Source organism: Bombyx mandarina, chromosome 25 (assembly GCF_030267445.1).
Source record: "Bombyx mandarina strain Sakado chromosome 25, ASM3026744v2".
NCBI lineage: Eukaryota > Metazoa > Arthropoda > Insecta > Lepidoptera > Bombycidae > Bombyx > Bombyx mandarina.
The window spans coordinates 9,632,845-9,649,082 of NC_143231.1; the positions used below are offsets into that span (position 1 = coordinate 9,632,845).

Here is a 16,238-nt window from a genome sequence, read left to right on the forward strand (position 1 = left end):
GGCTAATGCAAGCCAGTAAAGTGACATCGGATAATTTTCCTATCGCAACTGCAATTAACAGCTTGCTAGGGCTGGCTCGCGTCTATGGTGGAACGGTATACACCGCAGTTGGAAACTCGAAACGGGCTGATAATAATTTTGAATAATCTTACTCGGCCGATCTCCAGCAAAAACAGTTTACAAATTACGTTTCCTAATTGAAATATTTAGCATGTCTAGCCAAAATGTTAACAAAATAAATATTACACCACAGTGGACGGTCTTTCCGTAAATCTCATTTCGGAAACGAAGATCCATTATGGGTCAGCGGAATACGTACGTAAGTTACAGGTCCTTACGAACGTCAAAAATTTTAGAGTGGGGCTCGTAATACCAGTACTTTATTTGTTCCCTACCTAATAGCTGGTAGCCTAAGGAGCTATTCCAGCTACTCACGGACCGGTAGATGAGCTCACGGGCTGAACCTGAGAAGATCGGGCGAGAAACTCAGTGGGTTGTGCCTATAGGCTAATTCGGAATAACTAGTAATAAAGGAAATTAAGCGTCTTACGAATTATTAAAACGAGTAGGTATACAAATTAAAGATTGTCAATTTTCCACCGATCAATTTCTATTTGCAATAACCAAATCTGAAGGATCGAATATCCCTCGACTTTATTCGAATTAAATGGCATTTTAACTTTGTAACCAGATGTAATAAATTAAAAACAACTACATGAAGCATCCCTATGACTTACATCGCTGTTTTTCATGGTATCTTCAGCTTAAATTAATATTTCATTGATGACTTTTAGTTCAATAATTGGCGAACAACTAGTTTAATTTTATATTTATAGGTTATAATAATGTTGGAGGCGAGTCGAAGCGTAGTCCTTTTTAAAAACATATTAAATTCATCCAATACAATTGAGTATGCAATTGAGTACCTACAAGTGCGAACCGAAAAATCTTTTTAGTGTTCTTATTTTATTTCTAAAACAAGTGAACGAAGTCACGGTGTTAATGCTGCCGTAAGTACACCTTGAGACATGAGTCCTAAATCTCAGTTTTATAGTACAACGGCTGCCCCACCCTTCAAACCGGAACGTATTACTGCTTCGCGGCCGAAATAACCTGGGCGGTAGTAAGTACCTGTGCCAATAAAACGCTCTACCACAAGTTTCCTACTTCATTCTCGAGTACCTAACCCAGTATGTATTCTTTATGATATCCGCTGCGGAAATTTTAATGGTCCGGTTTTTTTTTTTTTATTTCTTTTTTTTTCCTACCTAAGCTGATAGCCTTGAGAGGCTATATCAGCGTAACCCTAACTTTTGTAGGTGAGCTCACGGGGCTCAAACCTGATGACGTTGCTAACACGAACCCTAGCAAGAGTCGTGCTTCGCAGAATCTACCACCGGATCGGAAACGCGACCCACTGAGAAGATCCGGCGAGAAACTCAGTGGGCTGTGTCTGAGACTTAATTTACTCGTCGAGCCCTTCGTCGCAAGCGACGGGTTCGACGAGAACGGTGACCGGTGCTTGAAGTACCTAGAAGCACCGTTAGTGGATCGGGAGGATCCGAGATGACGTGTTTTGGGCGACGTCGACTGCTTTCCATTCTGTCCGCAGGATCGGGAATGTAGTTGCGGGCGGCCACGATGAGAGGGTTCTCGTGTCGTGCCGCTTTATCGAAGTGGCGCATCGACGCCGACTGCATATACTTTCTGGTGGACTCTAAGTCCAGGTCGTCATGGAGGTCGACGTTCCTGACGAACCACGGGGCTCCGACGGCTATCCTGCAAAAACGGGATTGAATAATTTGGAATGACTTTAAGTGAGTGCGGGCCGCGTGAGCGAACACTACACTTGCATAGGTCATGACGGGGCGTATGCAAGTTTTGTAGAGTGTCACCTTATTTCTAAGGGACATTTTACTTCGCCTACATATCATCGGGTAGAGGTGGTCCCGAAAGTGTACTCTCGGGCTTATGATGGTATGTGGTTACCGTAAGGAGCAGAGCCAAGCCACTGCCTACTGTTTGATACTCTCCACAAGCTTCTTTTGAAGAAGCACATGTCATAGGGCTCTAATCTTAGGCTTGCGATAATAATTACAGAAAGCTTGTAACATTAACAAAAACAAGTACTTACGGACCTAATATTACTAGTTTTTCTTATGGTTTTATTTGACCAAATAAAACTGTGAGCCCCATAGGTCACAGGTCACCTAATGTGAATTGGCATTTTGTTTATATACTGATATTTATGTCAGCGAAAACATAGTCCACCTTCAGATATAAGATTTAGGTCAGAATTGCATTGGCACGACGGCTGTTCTATTGGAACGTATAATTACTTCGCGGCAGAAATAATCAGAATTACGATATCCGTCCTTACTCCATACTTGCAATATGTTCTCCACCAGCACACATACCTACTTTACTGCTTGTACAAATTATGCCGTAGCACCGATACAGGTGCATTGATTTATATTGTTATGGGTTCCGCTGAATTTGGCGGGAAGAAGTAATTACAAACTCGAACATACATTTTCACAGGCGAAAACTACGCTAAATTGGAATATATAGGTTTTTAGTTTTATCACAGTTACCTTCTAAATGAAGAATGGACTTCGCTCGGCTCAGCTCCGGCAAATAATCGAAGGTTAGGCAATAAAGAAGGAAGAGGGAGGGGGAATCTTAACATGAAGGATAAATCTATAAATTTTATTCAAACAATTATTATTGTTTCAATTATATTTATTTACAATAAAATAATAAATTAAAAAAAAGTTGGACACCTCAATGAAGATATACGGACGCTGCGTAAACCCTACAAACCTACAAAACCCTACGTATTCTTTTTTAGGTCGGAGAATCTAGTTTCCGGATACCCGGCCGATGGGTTACATAAAAATTGGTCCCCTCAAAACTACTCGGGGGCCAACTATTGTAAATTGACGGAGCTATGTGCCAACAACAACTAGTTTCATCACAAACCGATGAATGTTAAGACATGTAATGTATAAAGAACAAAAATTCATACACAAATATATTCCAAAATAGATTTTTATTGATATAGTTCCATTAAAATTTTTCATATTCCGGCTGCATTGATTAAACCAAGTACTAGTGCTTCAATAAGGCCTAACAACGTAATTTCCTAGCCAAATCAGAGGTTCATTATATCCGTTTTAAATTTTACAGTTGATAAGTACACCCGACACACAATGACATAGCAAATTATACGGTAGATCGATTGTTATGAAAACAAAGAACAATCAAACAACGATTAAGTCCTTAAATGCGGATTGATTGTTTAAAATGTCTTGAAATATTTAATTGAGTAAACGCAAACCAATATTTCGATTATAAACCGATTTTACCCATGTATTACCAGCTACAGGCAAGTAGGTACTATGCGTCGTAATTATTAAGTTTACAGCATTATGTATCTTTTAGGTGATTATTTCTTATAAAAATACTTAGAATAAAAAAACAAATAGAGACACAAATCTAAATCATAATACAGATAAATTTGGTGCATTCCATAGTTTAAGCATTGTAATATGTGAAGCTACTGTGACGGTATCCTCATTTATTCGTTTGGTTCAAGACAGCAAAGTAGGAATAAGACATGCGAAGGATCTAAAAAAAGTATTCAGATATTATCTAAAATTACCAAAGACTTATTTAAAATTAATTTTACGGATGTCATTCTGAATGTCTTCTTTTTTTAAGTCTTTTTTTTTTGTATATTAAATTAAACAGTTTGTACTTGTAATTATATCTAAGAGTCGCGAAACCCACAGAAAATACTTCTTCTCGTTAAGATTATATCAAACATGAGCAAAATAAGAAATATGATTCTTGTGCCAAACACGGTACAGCTATTTATCAAATTACTAAAATTGCATTAAAACGAATCCTTGGCATACTAACAGAAACAAAGCTCTGCCTCGACAGGCTGATATAATAGCCAGCGCGGAGTAAAATAGGACGTCTAGCACGCGCCATCATGAAATTAAGATCTCTTTTGAATTTCACATCCTGATCGTACCACGCACAGTTGTACAAAATCGTGTGGAGCTCTTCACTCTGGAAAAAAAAATCAAATTAGAAAATAAATATATAATAATAAATATAATATAATATAGTTTGAAATTTTAAAATGCCTTCTTATTAGATTATTACTAATATTAAAAAGGTCAACATAACTGAATACACGAACACGCGCAGGAATTATTGGCGGGAAAGTGAAGAGCGAGTTGGGTCTATCATTTTATTTTGTTAAAATGTAGTGTTTTTGTAGGTTTATTCGTTTATTATGGGTGGTTTGCTTACTGTTTAGTATCTATAAAAGTGCTCAAATGTGATAAATCTAAATAAAGTCGTTGACCGTAGTCTCTCGAGTTCTAAGTAAGTGGCTATTTACTATTTTATTTAGACTTATCCCGCGTCATGTAATTTCACACCTCGATATAATTTTTCATTTAACAGAATATGTATGATTTTGATGAACACAAGATATTTGACAGATGCCTGAATCTCACTTACGAAATTTTCAAGCTAAGTTTGCATATATACAAGCTCCAAACAATAACATTCTGTCGGTCTACCGAGCAATATCACAAACCGGTGACCTGCGATGAAACAATTACAGCCATCTTCATCTTCACTTCACCATCAGCGTGTCTCTCGTGAATCTTGCTTACGACAAATACGAAAATTTAAGAGATGCTTGCATATATTCAAGTTTCGAACAACAATATTTGGACCGTCAGCAATATCACCCGCTCGTTGGAAGATCTTCCGTTTGTCGTGTATCTCCAAATATGGATTTGATAAATGATTATTTTTATTTAATTCGACTCTTGCAGCAATGAACTGGCAACAATCTATTTTTCATATTTGAAAAGTGTAAGAAGGCGGTTTAAAACACCTACGTACCGTAGCACTAAGTTCGTGTCCACACCAACAGCAGACAAATAATTGGCTTATCATTACTGATAAATAGCACAGTATTGAGAAAAATTGGACACTGCGCCAATCCACCTGGAATATTTAAATACGAAACGTGTAAGGGATAATTACATAAAATTAAAATCACCACAATAAATACAAAAAATCTGTCGCGTGAGGTCAAAGGCCTTACGCACTTCAGTTAACTTTTATAGATTACGATTTTGATACATTAAGTATGTATTTCCTAAATTGTTGAGTTACGACTATTTTCAATTTATACCACCAAAATACGAAGAGCCGACATACAAATAATACCAACGCTGCCAACCAGTTGAAACAACAGGTAAGAGTTATACGTGTCTTCAACTAGTTCTGTGAATCTGTAACAAAAGAAAAGACTCAAAGAGACCACACATATCGCCTGTAAACGTGATGGTAAAATTGTGAAAATTCTTGTTAATTAGAATTAATGAAATTTATAATAAATTCGCCGGTTATTATTTTATTGTTTAATTAGAAAAGCTACAAACAAGATAAAATTTAAAAATAATATTAACGTTGAAAAATGAGAGCTGTCGGGTACACTATACTTTATTGTACACCAAAACGAAATTACATTGATAATATAATATTATTACGCCGGTAAGAGTGACGCCATCTATCACCGAATAGTCGAACGAATATCGAAGGATCTAGTACCACCTAGAACGCTCGAGAAGTACAACACCATCTATTGTCAGATAGCGGAAACACAATACTCGAAACATGTGGAATATTCTCGATAACTCTAGGAATGTGGCATCGGCTATAAAAGCGTTGCAGAGATAGCACGCAGTCAGTTATTAAACGGAACTACTCGAAGCGACACAGCGAACGGATCACCTCAAGCGAAGCGGAAGAAGCGAATTGAGAGTTTTAAGCCGTCGTCAAACAGAACGCGTACTTAGCGCGCATCAGAGCGCTAAGCTATGACGCCGAGATGTGATGTACTACTGTGGTAACATACCGTCACACAGAGCGCCAGCGCTATAGCGCTATAGCGCGTCAGTTTAGCGCTCTGACGCGCGCTAATTACGCGTTGTGTTTGACGAAGCCTTTAAAGTGTTTGTTGAATGTTTTAAGTGTTCTAAGTATTGAACACAGTTTTTAGTTGTACTTTGGTGGAACATTTATTTATCCCGAACTCGAGCGAGTAACAATATATATTATATACTTATACAATAAATATACAAGCAGATATAATTATATGAAAAAAAAACATTATAGGGCTATCTAAGAAATTAGGTCAGCCCCACTGCTTAAGTCACCGTGGTCTAAAAGATAAGACGCCGGGTGTACTCGTATTGATGCGAGTAAGCCAGTGTTCAAATCTCCGCAAGTAAGTACCAATTGTTCTATTAAAAAAAAATCGGTTGTCTGTAAAGTCGGTTTACTGACGATAGTTGAACGTGACAATGTCATAAGAAAATGCTGATGGAATGGTTTAATTTTTCAAAAGAAAATTTTAATTTTATTTGTTTGATAGATATTTTGGATGGATATAGAGAAGGAGGTAAATGGAAATCACTATTGAATTAATGAAGTTACATTTATTTGTACGCATAAATAGAATGATGTCAATTTTATTTTTTTACAATTTTCATAGTTTTTTTACAAGTATGAATGTGCTTTGAATTGTATTATTGTATAGCAGCTGTCCACGCGGATGCATCGCTCACTCAAGTAGGAGAGAGAGATGTCAAACGATGCCGAACGCGGAGGCCGATTGTGCTTCTTTGTCGCTCGTTGCGCACTCTCGCTTGCACTTCAAGCCTTAAATGGAACGCCTCAGAGCGAGGTAACGCCGCACAAGTCATGTTTTTTCGTGCGTGCAGCCGGCTCCATCGAATTATAAGACGTTGTCACGTCAAAAACATCCTTAACATCACAAATGACGCGCTCGAGAGAGGAAATAATCTTTTTTATACTAAACGCACCCCCAAAAAACGTAATTTGCGTAATTACTAGTTGAAACTACTTATTTGCAGATGGTCATGACCCGACTAATAATTAGTAAAGTAAAAAAAATAATTAGTTTGTTTCATTTAGTATACATTAAACTATTTATTTTGAGGTACCTAAAAATGGAGCATTTATTTATTTATTAAGCTTAATTTTACTAAGCAAATAAACAAAGCTGGCATTTTCCTAATCAAATAAAAGCCAATAAATATGCCTACAAAGACACAAGGCTTGTCTTAATATTTATATTCTATCATTTACTTAGATACACAAAATAATTAAATAACAATTAACGATACTCACGAAATCACAGCTTGATGATGTTTTACACATTCGATCAAAGTTTTTCTGTTGTACCGTGAAATTTTTGTATACGTTTTATGATTCCTGTGTATTCCCAAAGGTTTTATCTGCAAAATCATTTCTATAGTGATCGAAATTAATTAAAATCTATTTTAAATCTTACAAAAGTTCCGAATAACATTGATGATTCTTACGCTCATTATTTTGTCCTTTATAACACCGATTTGAGCGCACCCAAAGATGACCGAGGAAAAGGCTACGCTGTCTACACCAAAGTACATATAGGCACTCATACAGATCGTTACTAACTGAAATGAGTAGCCTAAATGGTAATGTGGTGACCTCTCCGGAGATACTGGCATCCTGGTACAAAATTTAATTAGGGCAGTGAATCAGTGAATCAAACACACAAAAATAGTCCTGCAAATACTTCAGATGCAACAACTGCTTCTACACAGTTCATCCCTAGTAGTGGTATCTTAATTTCAAACAAAAAAATTCCTCAAGTGCCTTGAATACTAGGAATGGTAAGCACGTGGTATAAGATCTTATAAGCTGCTATCCTTCTTCTGCTTTTTCATTGCATTGGATCAGTGCTTCCCAACCTTTTTTTGTTTCCATACCTCATAATAAAACTTTTAATTTATCCCGATAACTACATACACCCCTATCCGTAAAAATGTGGCTCGTTTCTTTTATGGTTTATCGGTCGATAGATTCCTATTAAATCCTCTTATAATGTTCATTTTAGTCTACATAGTTTAGACAAAAGGACTGATCAGCTGCCAGTACTATTAAGCGAGCGTAGCGAGTCTGAGTGCGGCCCTGCGCTGAGTACGGCCCTGCGCTGGAGCATCGCACTTTATATAATATTCGTCGGTACTCGCAAAAGGTGGTCATTCGGTTGAGTTCGAGACAAAACATACGCTGGTGCTTCGCTATTAACATTTGTATTATTTGATCGCTATTTAATTAAATATAAAATTGTAATTAGTGGTATCATTTCACTGCAACAAAACCATAGTTGGTACCACAATTGGTGACGCCGAATACGAACACGGAACATGGAGCCACAACAAAGAAAGCAGCCAGCAGCGACGCCGGACGAATTTTTGGACACGGAGGGTACCTCATATGCTGCCTCGCTAGAAACGTCGAGAATCGGTTTCCGTCCACCCCCGTTTTGGCCAGAGGAACCAGAGCTATGGTTCGCGCAGGTGGAGGGCCAATTCGTGTTGGCGAATATCAAAACGGACTCCACAAAGTTTTATTCCGTCATCGCCGTTTTGGAGCACAGACACATATCGGAGGTAAAAGATATTATAACCAACCCTCCGACCGAAGAAAAATATAACAAACTGAAAACGGAATTAATTAAACGGTTATCTGCATCTCAAGAACGGAAGGTAAAACAATTATTAATGCATGAAGAGTTAGGGGACCGCAAACCGTCTCAGTTTTTGAGACATTTGAGTAACCTGGCAGGACCTTCAGTGCCGGACGATTTCGTGAAAACGTTGTGGTCGAGTCGATTGCCGAGTAATATACAGACTATTGTAGCTTCCCAGTCGGATCTTCCACTCGATAAGTTAGCTGACCTGGCGGATAAAATACACGAACTTGCACCCTCTGCACCATACCAGGTAGCGAGTACAGCCCACTCCGCGCCTACTTCAGCTCAAGGTATGCCCACAACAATTATTGAGACTATGGCCAACCAGATTAGTGAATTAACAAAGCAGGTAGCATTGCTCACTACAAACATGAACCGTGGTTATCATCAGGCACGCCAACGGTCACGGAGTAGGCAGAAAAGGGACAGGTCTAGGTCACGGTCACGATTACGTCAGCCACCTGAAAACCACCCTCATTGTTGGTACCATTTTAATTTCTCTGGTCGAGCAACAAAATGTCGGAAACCATGTCAATGGCAGTCGGAAAACTCCATGGACAGCCGGAAGTAGCGGCCTATGACTGTCCAACTAATTCAGGCCGACTTTTCATATCTGACCGACATTCTAAAATACAATTTTTGGTTGATACAGGGTCGGACCTGTGTGTGTATCCTAGATCAGCTATGAGAACACCCTGTACGCAAGCCAAGTATAGCTTAACTGCCGCAAATGGTTCAGTAATACATACCTATGGACAGATACATATAACATTAGATTTGGGACTGCGCCGTGCTTTCTCTTGGAAATTTACCATTGCAGACATTGCAAAGCCAATTATTGGTATTGATTTTTTAAATTTTTACAACCTGCTAATTGACTGCCGTAATCACAGAATTATAGATGGGACTACTTCACTAGCTGTGCCAGCATCACATCAGAAAGTTCCGGATAGCGTGGCATCGGTCAAGACAATTTCCGGTGATTCAATATTTGACCAGCTTCTACGTGAGTTCCCAGAAGTTACACGACCTGCGGGTACTGTAAGTACACCTAAGCATAACACTATGCACTTTATTAAAACTACGTCTGGCCCACCAGTTACGAGTAGACCTAGACGGTTGGATCCCGAACGCTTGCGACACGCCAAGAAAGAATTTGACGACATGCTAGCATGTGGCACGGCAAGGCGTTCGTCAAGCCCATGGTCCTCACCGCTGCACTTGGTCAAAAAGAAGGATGATGGCTGGAGACCTTGTGGTGATTACCGTGCACTAAATGCTCGTACCGTGCCCGATCAATATCCTGTACGCCACATTCAGGACTTTAGTCAGCAGCTTTCTGGATGTACTATCTTTTCAAAAATTGATCTTATTAAAGCTTATAATCAGATTCCCGTAAATCCCTCTGACATACCCAAGACAGCGATCACCACACCCTTTGGCATGTTTGAGTTCCCGTACATGACATTTGGTCTAAGAAACGCAGCTCAAACTTTTCAGCGGTTTATTGATGAAGTGCTCACAGGCTTAAATGACTTCTGCTATGGGTTCATGGACGATTTGTTAATTTTTTCCGAGTCACGTGATCTTCACATGACCCATGTGCGACAGGTACTTGCCAGACTAAAAGAGTATGGCGTCCTAATCAACCCAGCCAAATGTTCTTGGGGTAGAAATGAAGTCAGTTTCCTCGGATATCATGTTTCTGCTGAAGGTACACGTCCTCTTCAAGAGAAAGTCCAGGTTATCCAGGAATTTCCTGTACCACGAACAGTGAAGGAGCTCCGAAGGTTTCTCGGTATGTTGAATTTCTATAGAAGGTTCATTCCTGATGCAGCGACTATTGAAGCACCTCTACACAGTATGTTGGCAGGAGAGAAGGTAAAAGGGTCACAGCCTGTCCACATGACCCCACTACAGCTGGAAGCCTTCGAAGAATGCAAAAGAGCATTATCCAAGGCTACACTTCTGGTACATCCCAATATGCAAGCTGAGTTGTCTATAGTTACTGACGCATCTGACGTATCTATTGGAGCGACTTTGCAACAGCGTGTACAAGACCAATGGGAACCACTCGGGTTCTTCTCCAAAAAATTAAGTCCGAGTCAGAGGAAGTACAGTCCATATGACAGGGAGTTACTAGCGATATACGAAGCAATTAAATATTTTAGGCATATGGTAGAAGCTAGAAACTTTAGTATATACACCGACCACCGACCACTCGTTTACGCTTTCTCTAGGTCAAAAGATAATTGTTCTCCAAGACAGTACAGGTATTTTGATTTTATCGCACAGTTCACCACTGATATAAGGTACATACCTGGTACGCAGAATATTGTGGCAGACACGTTGTCACGTATAGAGGAGGTACAAGCCATTGACTTCCATCAGTTAGCCCTCTCACAGGAATCAGATCCCAAACTACAAAACCTACTCAGCAAGGGATCGTCACTAAAGCTACGGAAGATAGCTCCAGCTGGATCACACACGGAACTGTACTGTGACATGTCAGTGCAACCGCCAAGGCCCTACGTCACACCTGATTTTCGGAAGCAAGTTTTCGACTCACTGCACTGTCTTAGCCATCCAGGTGGTGCTGCTACAGTCCGACTTGTGACCGAACGATTTGTATGGCCTGGAATACGTCGTGACTGCAGAGATTGGTCAAGGAATTGCTTGCACTGCCAGCGATGCAAAGTTACCCGTCACACAACAGCCCCACTTTCCCGTTTTCCTTTGACCACGTCGAGATTCTCCTGTATCCATCTCGACATTGTAGGACCACTAACCCCTTCTGCTAATTACAGATATTGCCTTACCGTCATCGACCGCTTTACGCGATGGCCTGAGGCAATACCGATGATGGAGATCACTGCTGAAGCTTGCGCAACTGCTCTCGTATCAGGATGGATATCAAGGTTCGGCTGTCCCACTCAAGTTACCACCGACCAGGGTCGACAGTTCGAATCAGCTCTCTTCAAGTCCATCACGTCCATGGTGGGAGCTAGGCATTTCCGTACGACATCTTACCATCCAAGCTCTAACGGGATGATTGAGAGACTCCATCGCCAGCTGAAGGCAGCAATAATGTGCCACAGTACTAGCCAATGGACCGAAGCTTTACCACTGGTGCTGCTCGGCATCCGTACTTCTTGGAAGGAAGACATTCAATCTTCTGCTGCCGAGCTGGTGTATGGAGAACCTTTACGCTTACCTGGGCAATTTCTATTTCCATACGAAGATCACACTACCAGTGATGTCACTTCCTTCGCGGTACGTCTAGCTAAACAGATGTCTAGCCTTACACCTACACCAGCGGCATGGCATAGAAAAGGACCATTTTACGTACCAAGAGATCTGCAAACTTCTACCCATGTCCTCGTGAGACAGGACCATGTTCGCAGACCCCTTGAAGCGCCCTATTCTGGTCCACACAAAGTGTTGAAACGTTACGAAAAATTTTTTAAGGTTGAAGTCCACGGTAGAAAGGTCAATGTTTCATTAGATCGGCTGAAGCCAGTTTTTATAACTCGAGAAGCTATAAATGTTGCAGATACACCTCCTACTCCATCCCCAGCAGCCACTTTGTCACCTGCACCAGAGTCCGAGAAGAAGACAAGAAGTGGAAGACGAGTGCGATTCCCGGACTACTACCAGGGTTAGCTAGAGCAGAACTTCGATCGCCGTAGCGATCTCGGAGGGGAGTGCTGTAGCGAGTCTGAGTGCGGCCCTGCGCTGAGTACGGCCCTGCGCTGGAGCATCGCACTTTATATAATATTCGTCGGTACTCGCAAAAGGTGGTCATTCGGTTGAGTTCGAGACAAAACATACGCTGGTGCTTCGCTATTAACATTTGTATTATTTGATCGCTATTTAATTAAATATAAAATTGTAATTAGTGGTATCATTTCACTGCAACAAAACCATAGTTGGTACCACAGATTCAATTGGCGGAATTTTATATCATCTGGCGGAATATGTGGATGTGGTCTATGGTGCCATAACCACTTCGAAATCTGACTTGTTTCAGGAGCTGAAATTCATCGAGCCTTCGCAGTAGACAATCCGTAATAACTCTGGAAAACAACTTATAGATATGGCTCAGCAATGAAATGAGTCGATAATCAAAAGGATTATGTCAGCCTTTCTGAAGACTAACACGACTACACTCCTGTACAATGCTTTTAGATCTCTCCCAGAGATGAGAACATTATAAAACAGCTCTTGAAGTTCATTAATTCTGGTGGTAGGACCTCTTGTGAGTCCGCACGGGTAGGTACCACCGCCCTGCCTATTTCTGCCGTGAAGCAGTAATGCGTTTCGGTTTGAAGGGTGGGGTAGCCGTTGTAACTATACTGAGACCTTAGAACTTATATCTCAAGATTAAGCTTTAACGATGCATTAACTTTAATGATATTATTTTCTTACCACATATCAAAAGGGAATTTTCTACTTCCGACATCGTCGAACAACGGCTTCAGAGCCCACATGCCACATGTCAACTGGGAGCTTATCATGAACGCAAATAACAATCTCTTAATTCGTGTCGCTTGTACTTTTATAATGCTGAGGATAATAAAATATACTAAATAGAAGTGTAATCTATTGGGTAAACATAAAATCTATTCAGTGAGATACAACATACTTTTGTTGAATAATATTCTTTGGCTGAAAAACGTATCCGTTCATTAGCTTCAACAGTTCTTTGAGCTTATTCATGTTTAATTGAAAAACTGTTATCTTAAAACACAGACAGGCTTGTGTAAATAGCAAGTACGAAGCTTGAGAAACTGCTTCCAAATCCCCCCATACTTCCACTATGTATATTGTCTGGAAAAATAAAAATAAATGTTGAAGGGACATCATAAAAATTTTGTAAAATTTCCTTGCGAAATTTTCGTTTTCAGGAGGAACCCAAACTCCAAGATATTTCATAACAAATTTTGCTCTATTCAAATAAAGGTCTTCTGAATTAAAAGACATGTCCAATAAAGCCTCAACTAAGCAATGTTAATTATTTTCGCGTTGAACCACATTTTCGATACCTATACCTTTACTTAAATATTTAGGTAGGTAATAACATCGAATAACAGTGCAATCAGATTGTTAAGTAAATGTACCTTAATGATAAGTTTGATTTAACTGAATTATAAATTAATCTACGGACAATTTAGTTTTGTAAGTAGATACTCTGGGCCATTAAATTTATGTTATAATTTAATTTTCTACAGATAAATATAATGATCAATCTACAGGCATCCACTGCTGGACATAGCCTTCCCCAAAGTTCGTCCTCATGACTGGTTCTGCGGTGGTCGTATCTCATATAATCATAAATAAATAATTTAAAGAGGCATGATTTCGCCTAACATTCAAGATAGGTATGTGAAGCTCTATTGGTCATACATTAACAAAATCTAATCATAATCGACCAGTGACTTAGATCGGAGGACAGTCCTTTGCTTAAGTAATAAGTAATAATAAATTAATAATAAATATTTATTCGTAGATAATAGGTAAAATTTAAGATAGTTAAGAAATCACTGCCATCTACAGGAACATTGAGAAACTAATAAGCCATCTAGTGGCCGACATCCGCAAATAGAATGTGTTTATGAGAAACGACCTAGCCATAGACCTTGATCTAGCTCGCTTTCTTCCTCTCTCCAAGGTCGAGTGATTCGTGATCCGCTGTTTATTTTCTCACTTTCTTTCTCCCTAAATTGTATCTTTTCTCTTTAGCCGTAACGATTCTGTCGCGAGTTAAATTTTACCCTCAACACGCGTAAAGAACTTTCGCTAAAAAAAGGCATTTTTATAGATATTAGAAGTTAAAATGAATGTTTATTAAAATACAACTGAATTTTACAAAGTAATACAAATAAAACGAACGTGTTTTAATAACATCATTTATTAATTAAAAAATTATAATGCGTCCGTGGCGTAGTGTCTGCTAAAGCGAATATACCAAGTCAATATGATTTGATCCTAGTACATGTAATGTAGATATCAATTCGTGCTAATTTTCATAAAGGAACGTAGTGTAATACCAAAAGCGCAATTAACGAAAACAGACACAAATTGTACTCCTGAGGAGTTATGAATTTTTGCGTAGAACGCAAAGTCTCGCATTTATAAAAATGTTTTGAAACTGTACAGAGACTGGCGGAAGTAGAACCAACATAATTTAGAAGCTGTCACTAAGCAATTCATGCTTAGATTGTAGGTTCACGAAATATGAAATTTTGGCACCGTTAGATAGCCGATTTTTTCCATTTAATCTTTGCCAGCAGCAGCAGTTTACCCTGTACAATCAAGATTCCCTTAAAAATGTATACTTGATTAATTACATACCTGACTCAGTGCTACGCGCGCCATTAGAATTGCTTAGATGGGTGGACGAGCTCACAGCCCACCTGATGTTAAGTGGTTACTGGAGCCCATGGACATCTACGACGTAAATGCACCACCCACCTTGATATAGAAGTTCTAAGATCTCAGTATAGCTACAACGGCTGCCCCAACCTTCAAACCGAAACGCATTACTGCTTCACGGCAGAAATAGGCAGGGCGGTGGTACCTACCCGCACGGACTCACAAGAGGTTCTACCACCAGTAATTACGCAAATTATAATTTTGCGGGTTTCACTTTTATTACACGATGTTATTCCTTCACCGTGGAAGTCAATCGTGAACATTTGTTGAGTACATAATTCATTAGAAAAATTGGTACCCGCCTGGGATTCAAACACAGGTGCATCGCTCAACACGAATGCACCGGACGTTTTATCTGTTAGGCCACGACGACTCGTGATCGCACTTCGAGCAATTTCAAAACCAATTTCGTGAAAACGCTAGGAAACCATACTAGACTAAGATTTGAAGCCATTTGTTGCTGATCTCAAGATCTACCTTACCTGAAGGTAAACCACGTGCTATCTAGGACATTATTTATTTAACAAAATACCAGGGCTATTTCGATCATAGGTTAAAATAACTAAATAAATTACTTTAATAGCCAAGACTTAGCATTTAGAGATTATGAATGCCGTAACAGCGTGGATTTAAAATTGTGCTCCACACAGCAACAGTACTGAATAAATCTTTGATCATTACACAGTGTTGAAACAAATTCCAAATCGGTGGTAAAGTAGTTTATCGATTTGAAACAGCCTTGATGCTTACTTGAACAAAAACACTGGTTGATAATATGACCAACCACATTCTTTTGATCTTGATCATGTGTGGTAGATTTGAAGTATGATATCTTAAATTATTTTGTACCTATTCGTTGATTTAAGTTAAAATAAAGGCTCTGCAGTACCATGACATGGGGTAAATTGGGATTCTGGGGTAAATTGGGACAAACCTGCGGAAGATTCTCAAAGTACTTGTAGCACGGAATCTACCTAATTTTCTTTAAGGTAATATTTATCAATGTATAGAAGAAAAACCACGTTAACTATGGAAGTACTAAACATGAGTTAAGTGGGTCCCAAAAATTCGTCAAATTAAATTTAAAATAGTGGTTGAAAAGTGCGTTTTAAAACAGCTTAAAGAACTTTTAAAAAAAGTAATATTATCGTTGTTTTTT

The 16,238-nt window shown here is 39.2% G+C and overlaps 1 protein-coding gene across 2 annotated transcripts; it reads right to left on the reverse strand.

Annotated features, from left to right (window-relative positions):
• Positions 1–2,788: 2,788 nt before the first annotated feature.
• Or-16 (olfactory receptor 16) lies at positions 2,789–13,675 on the reverse strand. 2 transcript variants are annotated; one of them, XM_028178951.2, is made up of 8 exons: positions 13,290–13,674; positions 13,073–13,210; positions 7,446–7,614; positions 7,252–7,358; positions 5,228–5,327; positions 4,933–5,037; positions 3,925–4,080; positions 2,789–3,630 (listed from the first exon to the last, which is right to left on the reverse strand). In XM_028178951.2, the coding sequence occupies exons 1-8, from the start codon at positions 13,625–13,627 to the stop codon at positions 3,577–3,579; spliced, it is 1,167 nt and encodes a 388-aa protein (XP_028034752.2). In that variant the 5' UTR covers positions 13,628–13,674; the 3' UTR covers positions 2,789–3,576. The 2 variants fall into 2 exon arrangements, with proteins under 2 accessions (XP_028034752.2, XP_089594663.1); XM_089738537.1 differs by lacking the exon at positions 13,073–13,210 and having other exon boundaries at positions 13,290–13,675.
• Positions 13,676–16,238: the final 2,563 nt, after the last annotated feature.